General features: G+C 40.3%; 1 protein-coding gene across 16 annotated transcripts in view; it reads left to right on the top strand.

The window, feature by feature from the left end:
• MAGI1 (membrane associated guanylate kinase, WW and PDZ domain containing 1) overlaps positions 1-21,851 on the top strand; it is a 643,927-nt gene that overhangs the window by 564,524 nt on the left and 57,552 nt on the right. For all 16 annotated transcript variants that reach the window (XR_005988846.1, XM_041761401.1, XM_041761398.1 and 13 more), the window contains 2 exons: positions 254-436; positions 1,002-1,622. Coding sequence is in view for 15 of the 16 variants with exons in the window: in XM_041761401.1 (XP_041617335.1) it covers positions 254-436; positions 1,002-1,622 (804 nt within the window). In the remaining variant the exon portion in view is untranslated. The remainder of the gene's footprint in view (positions 1-253; positions 437-1,001; positions 1,623-21,851) is intronic.

The following is a 21,851-nucleotide window of genomic DNA, read 5'->3' as shown; positions in this document are numbered from 1 at the left end:
AGATGATGGACAGCAGTTCCATTTTTCTCTTCTGCCTTCTCTTGGATCTTCATGCTGAAACACACTAAATAGGTACCATCTCCCCCTTCTTAAACAAAGGGATCAACCTTATTAGTGCAATCAAGAGAGGAAATTTCCTAAAAACCTTAAGTACAAGAGCTTGGAGAAGTTATCCATAAATTGTGTCATTTCTTATTTGACTCACCTTCTCACTCAAAGGGACTCTCCTTATGCTTTTCTTGTTTTCGTCCAGGCAAACCCTTTTTTACACGAAATCCTTCTGAGTTGAAAGGCAAGTTCATTCACACAAAGCTGCGGAAGAGCAGTCGTGGCTTTGGCTTCACTGTTGTTGGAGGGGATGAACCGGACGAGTTTCTGCAGATCAAGAGCTTGGTCCTGGATGGTCCTGCTGCACTGGATGGCAAGATGGAGACAGGTAGAGATGATGCTGCCACGTGGTGGCCCCCGCATTTCCTGCCACTCAGCCCCTGGACAAGAGCAGACGGCATCAGGGGTGCATGACTTTCTAAATGGCTTTTAAAAGCTGTGTGCATCAACCAGATTCCTCCCCTCTATCAAGGCATTCCCTGGTAAAGATGTAGAACTTTGGAGCCATTTTAACTTTGGGGTACTGTTAGGATGCTATTGAATACCCATAAAGCAGTAATTTACTAAAAACTTATATCTGTCTGAATAGAAGAATTCTAAACTTGGATTTCTGCAGCGAGAATTTTTTTTTTGAAGAAATCTCAATGTTCTTTCAATGATCATTATATTCTCATTAGCAGGGAAGGCAGGGAAGACACTAGACACTAAAAGAATGCCTTATTAGCAGTTAAAATAAGTAATAGAAGTAGTCTGTTTGGGCCCTGTGATACTACCCCCAAATCCAGTTTCAGTTCACATCCTGTTGGTAGGATTTTACAGTATCATGTTGTTAGAATTTTTTTTTTGGCTACTGTTGGTTTTCCTTTTTAACCCCAAACTCTTATCTTTTGCAGGAGATGTCATTGTCAGCGTGAACGACACCTGTGTTTTGGGACACACGCATGCACAAGTTGTGAAAATCTTTCAGTCCATTCCCATTGGTGCCAGCGTGGACCTTGAACTCTGCCGGGGTTACCCATTGCCTTTTGACCCAGATGACCCCAATACGAGTTTAGTGACCTCGGTGGCCATTTTGGATAAAGAACCAATTATTGTGAATGGGCAAGAGACCTATGATTCGCCAGCTAGTCACAGCAGTAAAACAGGCAAAGTCAATGGCATGAAGGATGCCAGGCCAAGCAGCCCTGCTGACGTGGCTTCAAACGGTTCCCATGGTTACCCCAATGACACTGTCTCTTTGGCTTCCTCCATAGCCACTCAGCCGGAACTCATAACTGTTCATATAGTCAAAGGGCCAATGGGCTTTGGGTTTACTATTGCAGACAGCCCCGGTGGCGGCGGCCAAAGAGTGAAACAGATTGTGGACAGTCCAAGGTGCCGTGGCCTGAAAGAAGGGGATCTTATAGTGGAAGTTAATAAAAAGAACGTGCAGGCTCTGACCCACAACCAAGTTGTGGATATGCTGATCGAATGTCCAAAGGGAAGTGAGGTGACATTGTTGGTGCAACGAGGAGGTATGTTGTAGCTTTCTTGTGTTCTGTGATTTTTTTTTTTTAACCCAGAATCTGTTGTTTAATTTACCAGACTTCAGGTGGCTTTTGGGGGATTTTTTTAGTCTACTCTTTAGGGTCATTTTTATTTAAATATTTGGAAACTATTCAAAATTCCTTCTATTTTTACCAAATGGTAGGCTCTATAGAATAAAGGTTATGTTTATATGTTAGGTTATACAAATGCAGCTAGAGTGATACTTTTTTTTTTTTTAAAGATTTTATTTATTCATGAGAGACACAAAGAGAGAGAGGCAGAGACACAGGCAGAGAGAGAAGCAGGCTCCACTCAGGGAGCACAATGTGGGACTCGATCCCGAAACTCCAGGATGACGCCCTGGGCCAAAGGCAGGTGCTCAACCACTGAGCCACCAAGGCATCCCCCCAGAGTGATACTTTTGAATGTAAATCACATTGTGCTTTTAAAAAACCATTAATAAGGGTGCCTAAGTGGTTCAGTCAGTTAAGCCTCTGCCTTCAGCTTAGGACATGATCCCAAGGTCCTAGGAATGAGCCCTGCATCAGGCTCCCTGCTTAGCTGGAAGCCTGTTTCTTCCTCTCCCTCTGCCTGTAGCTCCCCTGGTTGTGCTCTCTCTCTCTCTGTCAAATAAATAAATAAAATATTTAAAAAACGTAAAAAACCATTAATATTTTTAAATCTCTATACTTATTCTCCTGAATCTGGCCTACATAATGTGCATGCAAAATGTGGCTCTGCGCCACTCTTCTAGCTTCATCTCACACCCTTCTCCACTTGTCACTATGCTCCAGCCACCTGATTTCTTTTTGGAAATGCCTTTAGTGCTCCAAGCCCTGGTTGTCTCAGGGCCTTTGCATTTCCTGTTCCCTCTTCTTGGAATGCTCTTTTCCCAGCTGTTCACTTGGCTGGCTCAAATCTCATTCAAGTCTCCTCCTGTGTGATGGTTTGTCTGATTACTTATTTAAAGTAGTTCCCCAGGGTGCCTGGGTGGCTCAGTTGGTTAAGCATCTGACGTCAGCTCAGATCATGTTCTCAGGGTCCTGGGATCAAGCCCCTCATTAGGTTTCCTGCTCAACAGGGAGTCTGCTTGTCTCTTTCTTTCTCTGACCCTCCCCCAGCTTGTGCTCTCTCTGCCTCTTTCTCAAAGAAATTAAAAAAAAAAAATCTTTTTAAAAATAAGTAAAAATAAAGTAGTCCCCTACTTCCTTGTAGTCTTTACTACAGCACCCCCATTTTTCATTGCCTTTATCACATCATTATTATTATCATTGCAAGTCATTGTTTTGTGTGTTTATTTCTTTGTTGCTCTTTTTTTACTAGATAAAAGATCCATAAAGTAGGCAGGGCCCACATCTACCTGCTGACATTGGATCCCTGCACTTAATATAATACCTGACTCCTGCTAGGCATTCATGAATGAAAAGATAATGAATGAATGAGTATGCAATTATTTATACTTGGTAGGAGCAACAGCTCTCCACCAATTATATGAGAAACATATGTCAACATACCCACATTTTAATGAAGTGGTGAAGGATCTCAGAGAAGTTAGGGATTCTTAATCTTGAGATGTTAGACTTTCTTCTTTTCCAAACCTGCAGTGCTTACCTCTGCCTCACCAGAACTCCCACTATCTCACACTGAGAAATACTTTCCACACTGTTGAAATGCCTTGCTCCTGGATATGTGTTTGTAACTGGTCTTGATTGATCTTGTTCAGTCAGTTTTTCCCAACACAATTTGTTTCATGCACAACATACTCTGACCATCTGAAAAGAGATCAGAAACTAGACTTTTATTTCCTCATGGTTCCATTGCAACAGAGGAGTTCATGTGTGTTACAGCAACTGTGTTCTCATGCTCTCATGAAGTTGTGTGTTCTGTGGTCAAAATGATTCAGGTCATTGGAAGGAAATCCAAAATTCAGAGCAACTATCTGTGTGAACTGAAATGCTCAGCCAACCCTTCTAAAATAGTTGTAAAAGCCATTGTGCGGATTTAATTTTTTAACCTGTTATCTTCTATGATACCATTTTGAAAAATCTTCTTGTACCTGGATCACTTGACTGCATAGGTCATTGTTTTTTCAGCAGTGACTGAGATGTAGTAGAAAGTGACTTGAGCTTCAGAATGATGAAGGTAGTGGTGGTGGTGGTGGTGGTAATAATGATGGTAGTGGCTGGTGGTGATGGTGGTGGTGGTGATGATGATGACAAGGACAATAAGTGATGCTTATGGATAAGCTGGCAATTTACAAAGCACCTTTCGTATTGGCATATGCTCTTATCTCACTTTTACCATGTCCTTGAAAGGTTGGAAGGTGCCAACCCAAAATATGACTGTGAAGTAAAGCTCAAATCTGTTCAGTGCTCTGCCCAACTTACTTCTCAATAACACAAGTTTTTGCATAATCACTGATTTCTATGGCCAGCACATTGAAAACTTAAATGGTTCTTGGTCCATCAGGGCCCTTTCTGATTTAGCCACTGCTCATTTGATGGCCACAAACCACCCTGCTCTCCTACCTGATTTATTTGCTCCTTCATTTCGTTTGTCATTTCATTCTATTAGGTTCACTTTAAGGAGACCAAAAAATAAAGTCTCATTACAACATACTAACTACCACAGTTACTGGAACCATATTGTAATGAATATGCCCAAACTACCATACAACTGATTATAGAAACATACCCCTTGATTTCAAATATGTTTGCATTCTCTCTTCTTAATTTCTAAGACCTTTTTGTTAAGGCCATTACATTTTATAAACTTAAATTAATATGGAAAGACCCAGAATATATTGCCACATTAGTCAACATCTACATAGTTTATTCCAGAACCTGAGTAATTTAAAATCACTCTAACATCAGCAGTCTTTAAAATACACCATATGCCTTGTGTTTGATTTATGTATTGGATAGAAAGTTTGTACATCTGCATTTGGCAGGCTAGCACCAGCTACTATTAATCTTTCTAGAAAGCATATAAATATATTTGTTTCCACCATATATTAGCTATTGGAACTAGGGCTGACATTTTAATCATCACTCCTGTATGGTGGGGGTGTAAATGAGAAGGTTTAGTGAAGCAACAAAGACAGCATCTAGGTTGAATGAGAAAGTAAATGGCCACTTCTCGGATTCTTTCTAATGAATCTCATTTCTGTCAAAACTCCTGGTAAGCAGATTGATAAACTCATGATTCTTGTGAGTCTTGGGATTCAAATCTCGAGGATGAGGCTTTCTGTGCTTTAAAGAACTGGCCTTTTCTACTGTGGGACAGAACCAGCTACAGCGATATTTTGTTTTAATTCTTAATCTCCTCATTTTTTATATCTGTTCTTGTCAAGATCGGGGACATTTTGATTTTTGGTATTTTTTTCCCAAACTGGAAATCAAGCAGAAGTTAGAATATCATTTGTAAATTTCTGGGATTAGACAGTTTCCTGAATCAGGCATGGAGTTGGTGGGGTTGTCCATCCACATGCCCTGGCAGCTGGGACTATTACTGACTTATTTACAAGTCTCTTCTCTGTAAACACGTCCCTGCCTACTGGTCCATCAGTCATGTTCTTCATGGGGCACTACCTTCTTCCTAGGCTCAGCTCGCCATCTTCCCGTGGTGCTTCCTTTCCTCCTCCTCCCTCTGCTGTGCAGTCAAAAGAATGCTTTTTATTTATTTTATTTTTACATAGTATTTGCATTCAGATGCCTGTTGCGTGACACCGGGGTGAATCTAGAGGCCTTTTTTGTGGTGTTGGAAAATTATGCTAGAAGGTGATTACTATTTTTTTTTAATACTGGTTTTTTTTATTGACAAAAGATCATTTGTCCCGTAAAGGTTTTTGTTTGTTTTGTTTCGTCTTTTTGTAAAAAAAAAAAAAAAGGATGGGGGGTGGATATTATATGTAAAGAACTACCTGTGCCTCAGAGTATATTTGGTATATTTGGCTAATTCACACCAGTTGGTAGTTGGGATATCTTTAGGATGTAATACTGTATTGAGTCAGAATATTCTGTTTCAAGACTTGGCAAAACTTTAAGAAAATGGGGAACATACGTTTTGCTTTTGAGAAATAGTGTGTATTGAAAAGAAAGCTGAACTGGGGTGTCAAGTGGAACCCCCTAGGTCCACCTCCACTCTTAGCTGCTCTACATGTCTGTCCAGGTTACTGCTCCTGTCCTGAGACTCATTTCTTTATCAACAAAATGGATGTTTTGAACTAGATCATCTTCAGAAGTGACCCTTTTTGGCTCTACCTTTATGCACAAAATGATGTCATTAATATATTGAAAAACAAAATTCAACTGAGTAAATGTTAAAGGCTTTATTGGCTTTCTTCGGTGATTCATGAATCGGGCATCCCACATAGCAGAAGGAAAGGAACTCTGAGGAGCTGTATAAAATGGAAGGCTTTTTTATATGCAGAGAAGAGTGGGACATGGGAGTTATACTACCAAAAGCAGGTTGGTTATAACTACCTTATTTGTTTATTTATTTTAAGATTTTGTTCATTTCTTTGACAAAGAACGGAACATAAGCAGGGGGAAGAAGGCAGAGGGAGAAGCAGGCTCCTGACTTAGCAGGGAGCCCGATGTGGAGCCCAATCTTGATCCCAGGATCCTGGGATCATGACCTGAACCCAAGATAGACGCTTAACCACTGAGCGCCCCTAGGTTACCTTTCTTTAAGGGAAGGCAGGCATCTATCAGGCATGTTACCTTATTAGTGCTGAATTACTAGGTAACTCCAGGTGGAGTGATTAAAGATTACATTCCTGGGAGAGGCCAAAACTGTAGCTAAGATTTAAGTATCAGTTTGATGATACGGTGCTTAGCATAAATGACTCCATTTTGGGCCTGGAGTTTCATTTTTAACAATTCCCCCCTTTTAATCAGATTCCCAGCCTAAGAGATGTGACCAAAGTTTTAAGGCATTAGCCCTACTCCTAATGACTGTTCTGAAGTTCTCAGTTTTTGCTAATTTTCTGTGATGGTACACACAGGTCGTGACATCTTTTTGTTAAATCTCTGTGTGGTATTCACAGGTCACAAATTCAGGTTCACGTTTTTTAAGCTGGTCATTCTCTTTGTTGCTTTTCTGATGATCCGGTACTGGAAGATTATTTGCTTGGTGGTTAGCAGTTGCAAACATGCATTTAAAGCTTCTGAGAGAAAAAAAAAAAAAAAAGCTTCTTAGAGAATATAATACACCAGGGAGACTGTTAGGATTATTATAAACAGGATAATTAGCAATGTCTGTAATGTACTTTGGAATCATGGTCCCTAAGACCCAAACCAGTCAGAATCAAATAAGTCAAGATCCCAGTGAAGAAGTCATTTTATTAGGGCAACTGGCTTTTTTTGGTAATCTTACATAGCTGGATTCAGCTAACGCAGAAGTGTTAATCCAGGTGCAGCAAGTGATACTGGCCATAGTACAGACACCTTCTTCATTAGCTAAAAGATAATCAAAAGCTATTCTATTACCAAGAACAGCTTTGGCCAGAGAGTCTAGGAATTTTTGTTGGGCAGCTGTTGCTTTAGTAGCAGATTCTATAAGATCTTGAAGAGTTAAGGAGAGTCCTAATCATAGCATAAGGGCATTTACTTCTAGCCAGGGGATCAGTGGTCTTCCAAAGGAAGCTAATCTTGAATCATGAGTGCCTACGTGGTAATTCCTCTTTTTACCCTTTGAACAAGCTGGTTTAAACAAATATATAAAGAAAAGGGCATAAGATTCTAGAGCCAGATGATGGAAATTTAAATCACAGCTTCTAGTTTTATTTGCTTTGTGACCTTAGGCAAGTCATCTGAAAAAATGGGAATAATCATACTTAATTTGCATGTGCCTGATGGAGATAAAATCATATAGCATTTGTGCTAATTGCTGGCATAGAAGTAATCACAATAAATCAGTAGTGTTTTACTGCTGTTCCCAATATCAGAAGCAATTAGGGCTGGCTTTTTATTTAAGAAAAAAGAGGGTGGTGCCTGTGTGGCCAAGTCGGTTAAGGGTCTGACTCTTGATTTCGACTCAGGTCATGATCACAGGGAATCAAGCCCCATGTCAGGCTCAATCCTCAGTGGGAGGAGTCTGGTTCCCTACTCTCCTTTAACTTCTCCCTCTACCCACCCCTCCAGCTCGCACACACATACTCTCTTTCTCTCTTTCTCTCAAAAGATAAAATAAAATCTTAAAAAAAAAAGCTCTATCCAGATGTACGGTATATTAATCTCAGGGCATGACTGCCAGGCATTCTGTATTTTTGTAGAAGCTCCATGGGTAAAATTTTTAAGATTTTATTTATTTATTCATGAGAGAAACAGAGAAAGAGAGAGAGGCAGAGACATAGGCAGAGGGAAAAGCAGGCTCCCTTCCTGGAGCCTGATATGGGACTGGATCCCAGGACCTGGGGATCACGACCTGAGTTGAAGGCAGACGCTCAGCTGCTAAGCCACCTGGGTGTCCCTCCACAGGTGATTCTGATGTACAACTAGAGTGGCAACCACTCTTAGGCTCCTACCCTCATGGACCTTATCCATTTAGATTCTGTGACATCTCACTTGGAAAATTGGGTTATAAAACTAAACAATTATTTTCATTTCTGAATATTATTCTCCTTTTCAAGTCTACTGTATAAGAAGCAGGTTGCTCGATCTTCCCTAAGGTCCATCTCATTCGTAGTCATGCCTCATACCTTGACAAGCATGACACAGAGACATTGAAAGCCAAAAATTAGATATGGAAGTGGTGGTGGTGATGGTAATGACCATGTTCCTGCTCTCGTCGATTGAGTGCTCGCATGTGTCAGGCTTGTTACCATGGTACAGGCAATACATAGACACACACTTAAATAAAACCTCACTGCACCCTGTTGTTGTGACTGCATTGCCCTGCCTTTATTTGCATTGTGATTCTGAGTAGGGTCCTCAGGGAAACGAAGGCAGTGATTGTTAGCCCCTCCACTAGGAAAACAAATGAAGAAATTATTTTTGCTTTCAGTGTTGAAATGCCACAGCTAAATTTGCTTCATATAAAGCAAAGGGGAGATTTCTGGTTTGGTTGGAAAAATACGTATAAGACTCTTCCTTGTTTAAACCACTTATAGTAAAACAGTAAACACTTCCACCATGTGCCAGGCAAAGTTGGCTCTAAACATTTTATATATCATAATTTAAAAGAGCCCCATGAGGGAAGTAAAATCTTAGCTCCATTTAGGAGCAGAGGATACAAAGCCCTGGAGAGAGGACAGTGATTTCCCAGAATCACACATCTGGTTAGTGGCAAAGCCAGGATGTGAACCCAGAAGTTTAGATTCTAGAGACTGGGCTCTTAACCACTATGCTAAGCAGCATCTTGGCTTATAGATGAGAGACTTCAATACCATAACTATTAAGGAGTATATCTTACATATAAAGTAACGAATAAGGTCTGAAGTCTGCGGGCAAATTGATGCCACTTAATTTTTCATCAAAATTTACTGATGATATTTAGTTCATTAAATCATCATTGATCCATATAGGAAAAGCAATATCTAATCTCATCATCTGAGCACATCATTAGCATTAGATCTTTGTGTGTACTTTTTTTCCTTCTGAAGCGATGCTAAACCATCATAATTAGAACTGCAGTGAGCTGTGTGCCCGAGTTAAACCCAGATGATCAGGTGCCGCTCTTCTCTTTGCCCTCTGGTCTTGGACTGAAGAATGAATGGCAAATTGCACCACTTAAATGTTTGACTGCAAGAATCTTTCAGATTGAGCTGCAGGGCCTCTGAAAGGGGGAATCCAGGTTGGTTGCAGAGTGATATCCTAATAGTGATAGAATTCAGTTATTCGCATCAGCAAGTTCCGTCCCTTCTCCCTCTCAAAAGCCCCAGCTCCGTCGACCTCCCACTTTGTCCCTGGCCTCTGCCATCCATCATATGGTGCCTGGCCTGGCTATGGCCTTGCAGCCCATCTGAGAGCTTCCTAGGGTCCATTCTCCTACTAGAGTGATGGCAAGTCAATTGAATCCCAGCAGTCCTCGTGTCAAAATGACTTCTCGTCATCCCAGGTCGGCTCCAAGGTCCTGTACCAACACCCTAGCACTTGCCCTTCCCTCAGTCTGAATGTCTCTTCTTAAAGGGGGCCACAGGGCTCTCTCAAATCCTTCAGGCTTTGGCTTAGAGGTTCTATCCTCCAAGAAGCCTGCTGTCCCCTCCCCGTAGAAAATAACATCGAACCCTAGCATCCCTCTCTGCTCTGTGATTCTCCCTCATGGCACTCACACTTTCTTGTGACCTCCATGAGAGCAGAGCCTTGGTCTCACTCACTACTTCATCCATGCCACCTGAGATCATGTCTGGAGCATTGTGTGTATACAGAAGGTCATATATGTTAAACGAAAAAATACAAATTCATATCTGGCCCTTCATTTTTGTAAATGCTCCTCAAGAGAACTCTCTGAGGTGAGCACTGTGTTTTTTTAAATTTTATAAGACTTTTTAAGTTTTTATTTAATTCCAGTTAATGGACAGTGTTATATTAGTTTCAAGTGTACAATATAGTGATTCAACACTTCCTTACATTACCTGGTGCTCACTGCAAGTGTACTCCTTATTCCCCATCACCTGTTTAACTCACCCCACCCACCTCTCCTTTGTGTAACCATCATTTTGTTCTCTATAGTTAAGAATCTGTTTCTTAATTTGTCTCTCTTTTTCCCTTTGCTCATCTTAAATTCCACCTATGAGTGAAATCATACTGTATTTGTCTTTCTCTAACTTATTTCACTTAGCATTATTCTTTCTAGCTCCATCTGTATCATTTCAAATGGCAAGCTTTCATTCTTTTTTTTTTTTTAAGATTTTATTATTTATTCATGAGAGACCCACAGAGAGAGAGGCAGAGACACAGGTAGAGGGAGAAGCAGGCTCCATGCAGGGACCCCGACGTGGGACTCGATCCCGAGTCTTCAGGATCACACTTTGGGCTGAAGGCAGTGCAAAACCACTGAGCCACCCAGGCTGCCCAACTTTCATTTTTTATGGCTGAATAATGCACCACTATATATAGATAACCACATCTTTTTTTATCCATTCATCAGTTGATGCATGTTCGGGCTGCTTCTATATCTTGACTATTATAGATAATGTTGCTATAAACATAGGGGTGTATATATCTCCTTGAATTAGTGTTTTTTGTATTCTTTGGGTAAATACCCAGTAGTGTGATTGCTGGATCATAGGGTAGATCTATTTTTAACTTTTTGAGGAACCTCCATACTGTTTACCACTGTGCCTGTACCAGTTAGCATTCCCACCAACAGTATAAGAGGGTTCTTTTTCTCCACATCTTCTACAGCACTTGTTTCTTGTGTTTTTTTTTTAATTTTAGCCATATCTCATTGTAGTTTTGATTTGCATTTCCCTGACAATGAGTGATGTTGAGCATATTTTCATGTGTCTGTTAGCCATCTGTATGTCTTCTTTGGTGAAATGTCTGTTCATGTTTTCTGCCCATTTTTTAATTGGATTATTTGTTTTTTGGGTTTGAGTTTTATAAGTTTATATATTTTGGATACTAGCCCTTTATCACATATGTCATTTGTAAATATCTTCACCCATTCTGTAGGTTTCCTTTTAGTTTTGTTGATTCTTTCCTTCTCTGTGCAGAAGCTTTTTATCTTGATAGTCCTAATGTTTATTTTTGCTTTTGTTTCCCTTGCCTCAGGAGACATAACTAGAGAAAACTTGTGACAAGTGATGTCAAAGAGGTTACTGCCCATGCTCTCTTCTGGGATTTTTATGGTTCTCACATTTAGGTCTTTCATCCATTTTGAATTTATTTTTGTGTATGTTGTAAGAAAATGGTCCAGTTTCATTCTTTTGCATATTGCTGTCCAGTATTCCCAACACCATTTGTTGAAGAAGCTGTATTTTTCCCCGTGGATATTTTTTCCTGCTTTGTCGAAGATGAGCTGACCACATAATTGTGAGTCCATTTCCAGGTTTTCTCCTCTGTTCCATTGTGTCTATTTTTGTGTCAATACCATTCTATCCTGATCACTACAGCTTTGTAATGTAGCTTGAAGTCTGGAATCATGCCGCCAGCTTTGCTTTTCTTTTTCAAGATTGCTTTGGTTATTCAGGGTCTTTTGTGGTTCCATATATGTTTTAGAATTATTTTTCTAGTTCTATGAAAAATGCTTTGATTTTGTGATAGGGACTACAATAAATGTGTAGATTGCTTTGGGTAGTATAGACATTTTAACCGTATTTGTTCTTCTGATCCGTGAGTATGGAATGCTTTCCATTTTGTTATGTTATTTTCAGCATCTTTCATCAGTGTTTTATATTTTATAGTTTTCAGAATATAGGTCTTTACCTCTTTGGTTAGCTTTATTCCTAGATAGCTAATTGTTTTTGGTACAATTGTAAATGGGATTGTTTTCTTAATTTCTCTTTCTGTTGCTTCATTGTTAATGTATAGAAATGAAATAGAATTCTGTCAATTGATTTTGTATCTTGCAACTTTACTGAATCACTTTATCAGTTCTAGCTATTTTTTGATGGAATCTTTCAGATTTTTTGTATATAGTATGATGTCCTCTGCAAATAGTGAAAGTTTTACTTCTTCCTTACCATTTTGGATGCCTTTTATTTTTTGTTGTTGTTATTGTATTGAGTACTATATTATTACAGTTAAGGAGATAGACAGTGGGAATTTCACCACCTTGTAACCACATAGCAAAAAGATGACAGAGCTTGAATCCCAATCCAAGTCTATTTGCCTATAAAAGTCTGTGTCACCGGCTGCTCTACATGACAAGAAAATGCATTGATGGGCATGTCCGTAGCCAAGATCCTAGAACATCATTTCAGTGAGTCATATCGGTCCAGTTAAGCCTATTCTCTAGCATCCAGTTCACTAGTTACCAGCCACATGTGGCTATTTAATTAAAATTAAATACAGTGTTAAATTGAGTTCTTCCCCAACTGGCCACATTTCATGAGCTCAGTAGCTACATGCAGTTATGGAACATTTTTATCCTCACAGAAAGTGCCATTGGTCAGCTCTGCTCTACAAGCTTTATTTTACCCTTAAAAAAAGGATGTTCAATATGCTCTATTTTGCCCTTCCTTTTATTGTCATACCCTTGAATGGAAAAAATATATAGAACTGAAGGCAAGTTCATGGGGAATAGATATCTTTTTTTTTTTTTTAAAGATTTTATTTATTTTAGAGAGAGGAAGAGAGAGTGTGTATGTGAGCAAGGGGAGATGGAGAGAGAAAGAAGTCCCAAGAAGACTCCATGCTGAGCATGGAGCCTGATATGGGGCTTAATCTCACGACCCTGAGATCATGACCTGAGCTGAAACTGAAGAGTTGGATGTTTAACTGACTGAGCCACCCAGGTGCCCCAGGAATGGATATTTTTTATACAGATAATAGTAATAATAGGTACTATTTATTAAATCCTGCTCTGTCCCAGTGAGACAGCCTCATCAAGGCTTAAGAGGAATTACAGGGCCTCCACTTAGCCAAGAAGTGTCTCATCTTTGAATAGTAGACTGACATTGTCTAAGGAACTTAGTTTAAATTGTTTCATAATGTAAAGTATCCTTAATCCAAAAAGGGGAAGAAACTTTAAAACATGGGGAAATTCACCTTAAACTCTTATATATATATAAAAAATGTATAATCTGCCACATAGCTATCAGCAACTTCACAGTTTGGCAAAATTGTTTGAAAGGGAAGATATTGATGTCTCCTTGTTTTTGATTCAGTATCTCAAAGTAATTGACCTCCTTGCTTACCATGATGCTTAGTTTCTCCCATAGTTTTGGAAGTCGAGTCCTCTTTTTTTTTTTTTTTTAAGATTTTATTTATTTATTCATGAAAGACACAGAGAGGGGGGCAAAGACATAGGCAGAGGGAGAAGCAGGCTCCCTGCACCGAGCCCAATGAAGGACTCAATCCCAGGACCCCGGGATCACACCCTGAGCCGAAGGCAGATGCTCAACCACTGAGTCACCTAGGTGCCACGGAATTCGAGTCTTCTTATCAGATCCAGCACTCTGCCTCATTTCTTCCTAGCTGCTAAAAGTTGTTCATGTTAAAATTAGCAAACTTCCTAGCCCTTCCACAGTACTAAACAAGAGGGCATTCACGTTTGTGATTAAGAAGCCTTCTGGTCTTTATTACTAATGCAGTTTTAAGTTGTTCTTTTGGTTTATTGGTGTGGTTTAAAGTTATCAAATATTTTGAGAATTCAGGTCACATTTATATTCCAGATGATGTACCAAGAGATCAGATAAATATAAAAAAGTGTCTCTGATTTGGTTTGGTCTTTCATTATACAATGCGTAAAAATTACCTCTCTATTTCAGCATCTTTTTTTTTTTTAAGATTTTATTTATTCATGAGCGAGAGAGAGAGAGAGAGAGAGAGAGGCAGAGACACAGGCAGAGGGAGAAGCAGGCTTCATGCAGGGAGCCCGATGTGAGACTCGATCCCGGGTCTCCAGGATCACGCCCTGGGCTGAAGACAGCCCTAAACCATTGAGCCACCTGGGCTGCCCCACAGCATCTTAAGGAACTATGGATTTGGACTTAAAATTTTTTAACAGAATTTTGGTCTTATAATTTTTAAGCCTAAACAGGCTTCACTTATTTGCTCTCACATTTATACAGTTTTAGATTTGATTAGATGGTTTCCATTTTATTCCTGTTACAGTCATAATGCACAGTGGTAGATACACCTAACCTTCTGCCTTTTTTTTTTTTTTTTTTTTTTTTGGTAAAGGAATGTCTCATCCTCCTTGAAGGTAAACTCAATACACTGAGTTATTTGCTTTTGTGCATTATTTATCACAAATGTGTGTTTGATTTATAATTCTCATTAAGGAGTCGGGACATCCCCTCTGCTTTCTCGAAGAGTATAGGAAATTCAAGTTAGAATTCTTGGCATAGTTAGCAGACTGTAGAATTATCAGTCTGTACTTCTACTGATGAATCAGGATGAATTTGAATGAGAAACAGTTGCTTTGTTTTCTCTTCTGAGGGGGACATTGCTAGGCACTGGGAATAGAGCCCAACAAACAGGCTCCTGATTTCATGAAGCTTTTATTCTAGAGGAAGGAGAGATAGGGCAGAAATAAACAGATGAACAGGAAATTATCAGTCAGAGATAATAAAGAAAATAAAACCAGGTGTAGTGAGCAGGAGTGGTGGGGTCCAAATGAAAGGGGTCCTTTTGATTAGGTGAGAAAATTTGAGCAACCACAGAAAGAAAATTTGAGGCAAGGAAACCACAGTGCAAAGGGAACAGCCATTCCAGGAAGAGGGGCCAGTTAGTGCAAAGCTCCTAAGGAAGAAATAGAATGGAGGCTAGGGCGGCTGCTGGAAGGTTAACGAGGGGAGTTGAGATGGCCTTGCAGACCGGGACCAGAAGTTCAAATTTTATTTTCAATGTAAGGGCCAGTGTCAGTGAAGCAGGGAAGGGATATGCTCTCATTGACAGTTTTTTACAGTCCCTCAGCATATATGTGTAGAACATATTCTAGAAAAACAGGTGTGGAGGAGGGAGTCCTCTCAGGGCCACTGCAGTGGTATGAGGATGTTGGCAGCTTGGACCAGAGTGACACCAGTGGTGACAGAGGGAGCAGGGGATTTAGGATGGCTTTAGGAGAGTCAACAGAACTTGAGAGGGGGCTGCAGAATAGAGGTAGGTCCACAGACTTCTCCTATAAAAAGCCAGATGGTAAATACTGTAGCTTCATGGGCTCTACTATCTGTCACTGCCACTCTACTCTCTCTCTGTAGCAGATGACACATAAGCAAATGGACCACTTGTGTCCAAGAAAAGTAATGTTTAGTCCACAAGCCAACCTCTCCTGAAGAAGGAAGGGAAAGGGAGCCAAAACGACCCCTGGGTTTTAGCCTGGGCACTTGGATAGATAGACGGGCCATTTGCTAGAATTTGGCTACTGAAGGAAGAGTGGGTAGGCCTTGAACTCAGGAATCCAGGGCTGCTTCTCAGACATGTTAATTGTGGGATACCCATGTGACCTCCAAATGAGCTGAAAAGTAAATAGCATTTAACTATTTAACTTACTATGATACAGAACAAAATAGTATCTGTTGTGATTCCATTTCTTTGTCTATGTCCAGAGCCATCACCCTAGGGATAGTGCTTCTGGGATCAAGGAAAATTGATTATTTTTCTTCACGAGCAATTTTCTGGAGTCTGGGGTTCAGTTATTGCGAAGTTAGGGCAGAAAAGCTCCATTTATGAGCCATTTGTCATATCAGTGAGTGTGCTTCAGAGTGTGAGCTCTGTGTAGCTGTTTTTCTTCTCTGTTGAATTTCATAGTTCAAGTAATACTTGTGACAAGCTGCTTCCCAGCTGATTCATTCCTGGTCTTAATCAGGAATTGAGCACATCCTTTGTGCAAGCTCTAAGATAAGAAGAGAGAAAACAAGGGTACTCGTACTGTAATTAGGGAGACAAGATTAACACGTGAATTTTACCAACAGTAGCATGTAGTCTGAATCTGTGGCACAGATGTGAGTAACAGGTGACTTAGGGTGGAGGAGACATGATACGAGGCTAGAGCAGTGTCTCAGCTTCAGCACCATTAACCTTTTGGGCCGGATAATTCTATGTTGTCGGAGTCCATCCTGCCATTGTAGGATGTGTAACAGCATCTCTTGTCTCTACCTCATAGATGCCAACAGCATACCCTCCAACACCCCACCACTCCCCCAAATTATGACAACAAAAAATGTTTCTACATATTGACAAATGTCTATGTACAAGACAAATTTGCCCTGTACAAGAACTACTAGATTAGAGCTCAGAAGTATAATAAGTGTTTGGAGTTGTGAACTAGTAGTCCACAGGCAATACTCAGTCTGACCCACTCATATATTTTTCAGTAGTCTCTTAAAATTTTTAAAAATTTGAATGCATTTACTTGGCACTAACAATTCCACCTTGCCACTGTCCTCCCATTTCTTTTTGTCTCCTATCCAGCCTGGCACACTGGCACACTCTCGCACGCGCCTGCACGTTGCCCATGGGCAGCTGAGTTTGAGACCCAAATACAGCGTGCATGAAGGCAGTTATGGAGGTGCACAGGCTTTGTTAGAAATTACTTTTTGCCGACATCATCTCAAAATTCTAGGAACTGGCTAGCTTTCCTTTCTTTTTGATTTAATTAATAACTTTTTTTTTCCAACAAAAGAAATAAGGTATTTTCAGACTGTTTTTTCTTAACTTTATTTTAACTTTATTTTTTTTTTAAAGATTTTATTTATTTGTTCATGAGAGACACACAGAGAGAGGCAGAGACACAGGCGAGGGAGAAGCAGGCCCCATGCAGGGAACCTGACATAGGACTCCATCCCGGGTCTCCAGGATCATGCCCTGGGCCGAAGTTGGCACCAAACCACTGAGCTACACGGGCTGCCTTTTTCTTAACTTTAGAGTTAATTTTCTTACTATCTTATTTTGGTTGCATGTGAAAATTGATTTATTAGTTACCACCTCCTTGGGATAGTCTCTGCTGTGAGAGATGTTATTATGGTAGCTTCTCTCTTCTCTGATAATAGCTTTGTGACCTTACTGCATTGAGTTTCTCTTTTTTGCAAGAGGTATCTTCATAGCCTCTGCACTAAGCATTTTTTAGTTCTGAACATTTCCAAAACTGTGATCTGAGGCAGTGTTTACTCTGTGTAATATTTTTTCCACCTTCCTTCATTTTCCTCAAATTAAATCACACGTTCTTTACCACCATCTGGAGTTAAGTAGTTGACATAGTTTTGATTGAGCCTGTCTTTGCATTGCCACCTGCAGTTTTAAAAATGTTCCCTCATATATCCCTTACCTGGTGTTTCCCCTGCTCAGATATATTAATCACATCCCCTATCTGGGAACATAATCCTATTGGGTTCAGAAATCTTCGTAACATCTTAATGTCTTTGAAAATAGCACTGGGTCTTTAGGAATCTTGTGTTTCTGCTGGCAACTTGGAACATGTCTTTTTTTGTGCCAGGTTGTTACTTGGGTTTATTTCATACTCATGTTCTTACTGTGTTTCAAATGTTCTCAACGTTTTTTTGTTTCTCACCATATGCAGTAAATGCTGTTCATTCTTCCTTCCATTCAGTGAACTTTAGCACTGTGCTAATCTCTCATTATAGATGAATGACATGCAAGTAAACATTTAAAATACACTGTGGTTAGCCACACCCTCCCCATTTTCTCATGGTTAATTCTTTTTCTAGAAATCTCATAGGATAAATTACCTTTGTCATGTAAAATGCTAATATATCTTTTTTGTGATTTTAATGTTTGTGACAAAGTTGTTTGCCCTATATCATAGAGTAGCAGCTGTAATAGCAAGGAAACTGCAACATGGACCAGTTAAAAGATTCCATCACGGAGGGAATCCCTGTCTGTCCCTTGTGTTGGCTATCAACTCATCTAATTCAACAACCTCAGTTTGTTTTAAGATAGATTCATTCATTCATTCATTCATTCATGAGAGACACAGAGAGAGAGAGAGAGAGGCAGAGACACAGGCAGACGGAGAAGGAGGCTACATGCAGGGAGCCTGATGTGGGACTCGATCCTGGGTCTCCAGGATCATACCCTAAGCTGAAGACAGCGCTAAACCACTGAGCCACCTGGGCTGCCCAGCAAACCTCATTTTTTATTAAACTTTTATTTTGGCAGTTGATATGTTCAAGGGCTCTGACATGCTGTATTCATCTAAAAAGCCATGTTTTAAAAAGCTTTTGTATAGTTGCATAAACACTAATCAGTTCTTTAAATCATTTGGAGATAGCTGGAATTAGGTCAGTGCTCCCTTAGATAGATATGTATGTTGGCTCTAATTTTTTAAATGTTCTCTGTGATTACTTTTGCCACAGATACCATGTACCAAAGGGGGAAATGATTGCATTAGAAAAATCACAGAACTGCCCATTGATTAATGGGTTTCTTTGTAGTTTGCCCCCCTGCAGAGCAACTTTCATTTAGATGTAGCTATTGAAAGGAAGAAACTTGTTTGTTTGTTTTTTTTAAGATTTATGTATTTATTTTAGAGAGAGAGAGAGAGAGAGCACATGCAAGCAGGTGGCGAGGAGGAGAGGGTAGGGGAGAGAAAATCTCAAGCAGGCTCCCCACAGAGCCTGACTCAGGGCTCAATCTCACAACCCTGAGATCATGACCTGAGCCGAAACCAAGAGTCGGACACTTAACTGATTGAGCCACCCAAGCACCCTAGAATTTTTTTTTTTTAATAAGAGAATTTCCCAAACTTTGTACTATTGAGATCAAGGACTGGATAATTATTTCCTGTGCATGATAGGGTTCTTGGCAGCATCCCTGGTCTGTAACCACTTGATGCCAGTAGCACCGTCTCCTCCCTCATGGTAATATCCAACAGTGTCTTCAGACTTGGCCAGTGTCCCCTGAAGAGGAACATCGACTTTGTTTGGGAAGCACTTCCTTTCATCCCTTTGGCACCCATCTTGTTTTCGCTATTGGAAATGCTATACTCTTTTTTTTTTTTTTTTTACAGTGCAAATGAAATCGATTTAGGGTTACTTTTCATTGCACTTGGATGGAAGAAATTTCATATGAGAATTCCCCATTTCTTCTCAGTCATTGCTTCTGCTCAGTAATGGAAGTAGCAGCTTGGCCAATTGTCAGAATCACACTCCTATCCTCTTCTCTGCCACTAGCTAGCAGTTCATCCTGGGCCAGCCATGGGCACTGTCCTTGGGCCTCTGCATTGCCATTTAATTGCACCTTCCTCAGCACTGTTGTGTGAATGGAACAAGAAGAGGGCATATAGTAGCTACAGTGCTGCCCTGTCCTGATGGAGGGTATTCTTGGTCCTTCACATTAGATAGAATTTAAGAGAAAGGAGGTGGAAGAGTTACTCAGATGGTCATGCTTCACAATACTTTTGGCATAATTTTCTGGGATAGAGAAGAGGTTAAAAAAAAAAAAAGGCAAAAAGGAGGAACCTCAAGGAAAAACGTAGCTTGGGATGTGTTCCTTCTGATCGGCGATGACATGATTGGTAAACAGTGAAATGAGACAGAAACTGTGAAATCAGGACAACAGTACAAGTCACGAAGTTTTTCCAAGGTGCAAAGCAGTAGTCTCCCATAGAGATCATGTCCTTCCTGGGTGGTGGTTTTTTTTTTTTTCTCCTGCTGAAATCTACTTTTACTTAGGAATGGTATTTGATCATTATTTGACCCCCATTTTTAATATTCTTAGTTTGCAAAGTAAGAAATCGGCAAATTGTGGTCATTTGCTCACATCTATTTTACAAAAATTTGGTGGTTCATAAAATCTCAAATCTAGGAATCACTGATGCTGGGAAGGAATCCCTCAGGAGGCTGGGAAGACAGGATAGAAGGGAGCATGCTCTCAAGTGATGTGTGAGTGGGGGTCTGGAATCCAAACCAGAGGAGAGGCAGTAGGCACTTTCCCCCTCCTCAGATCATTGCTTACATGGCCTCTTACTTTAGGTGGAAGCTAGCTTTGGGTTCAAGACCAACGATAGATTCACAGCTCTCCTTGGGCTTGCCTTTACATATTACTGCTTTATCTGTCATACTCCTTGACGATTATCTTTTGTTCTGAGAATGTTAACCCCAGCAGCAAGAGAAAAATAGGGTGAACCCATGCATCCCCCTGCCCCCCCGCCAAATATCCATGGCCGATTTCTTGTGGTAAAAAAGCACCTCAGAAACTTTATGATAGCTCTAAAAAAATCTGTTGCTAATGCGTTTGCTTGCATTAAGTTCTCCATGTGAGTTGACACCAAGCCTTATTAGAGCAATAGGAACCAGCCAAAATCAGACAGGAGAGGAAGCAAAGGATGCTGGTATTCAGTCTCCACTGTGAGAAATTTGTTGAATATCTTCCTCCCTGAAAATACTGCCTGAGTGAGGATGTATTTTATCTCCAGTGTGAATTTCTGTTACTTACCCTTCCCTCCCATAAATGTAAAGTACTCCTCCAAGGCAGTGCCCTGTGATACATCTTGTTCCCAGATAGAATATTTCATTAAATAGCCTTGCAATTCTTGAATTTTCCCTGTACTTGACCTATAAAATTATTTCTAATTGAGATTCATCTTGAGTGGGACAGTATGTGTGCTGAGGTGTGTGTGTGGGTGAAGCAGATTCCCATATTCTGCCTTTAAGCAAATGCATTTGGCAAAATGAAGATTGACGCATTGAAACCTGAAATCTAAGAGTTGAGCAAAGCCTCAATTTCCACTACTTCCCATAGCTATATGGGGCAGCAATTCATTAGAAATTGACGAAGTCAAGCAAACAGCTTTTTTTCTTTGAAATTCACATAATCACTTAGACCAGTTCAGATACTGTTTCAGCAAGAGGATTTTAAAGACATCTAATATCGCCATGGGAGATGAATGGGGCTGTTCATCACATGTCCTTTGCTCTTTGGAAAAACCTGACCCTTCAGTAAATGGCTCTTTAGGCCTGACTTCCAGACAGTTTGAATAATGCAGTGCTGCAGGACTCCCAAGTTGGATCGCCTTGGCATTGTTAGCCATGACCTGTCTTTTCTAAAGCTAATACGGTTTCCTAAATTTAAAAGATTGAAGTAAAGTTTGATATGGTGCCGGGTGGCTTCAGTCACAATTAAGCAGTCTGGTAATAAAGTTAATTGAAATGACCAAATTATAGACACCCTCACGGAGCAAATGGGAAAGTTTCCCTCCCATTTTGCAAAAGTACACTGTGACCGAAAAGTGATTGTCACGCCAATAAGGCTGTTAAAACTGCTCAAGAGATTCATGCATTTAGCTCAAGGAAGGGACCTGACATGTTCTTTTTCATCCGTGCTTGTTTGTTTTTTGTGGTGAAGGGGGAGGCATTTGGAGCCTTTAAACTCCATGTGGGCATAAAAGTTGCTTTTCTAAGGAAAGACGTGAAGATATCCTTCACTGAAGAATTACGAGACTCTAGAAGAGTCCCTGAGAACATATCCATTTGCTGCAGCTGAGAGCTGTTGGGGGTTTGGGGTTTCTTTGTGAGTCTTCAGTGAATTCTGAGACCGGAGCCATCCGTTGTGATGGGAATTTAGAACACAAGGTGGCACAGCGGAACCTTGCTCTCCGCACGGAGGGAGGCAGCCACGAGTTGAGCTGAGCCTGGCAGCTCACCA

The sequence above is a fragment of the Vulpes lagopus genome, chromosome 7 (assembly GCF_018345385.1).
Source record: "Vulpes lagopus strain Blue_001 chromosome 7, ASM1834538v1, whole genome shotgun sequence".
In the NCBI taxonomy this organism is placed as follows: Eukaryota; Metazoa; Chordata; class Mammalia; order Carnivora; family Canidae; genus Vulpes; species Vulpes lagopus.
Note: the sequence above shows the minus strand (reverse complement) of the source record. Positions and strands in the feature narration are given on the sequence as shown.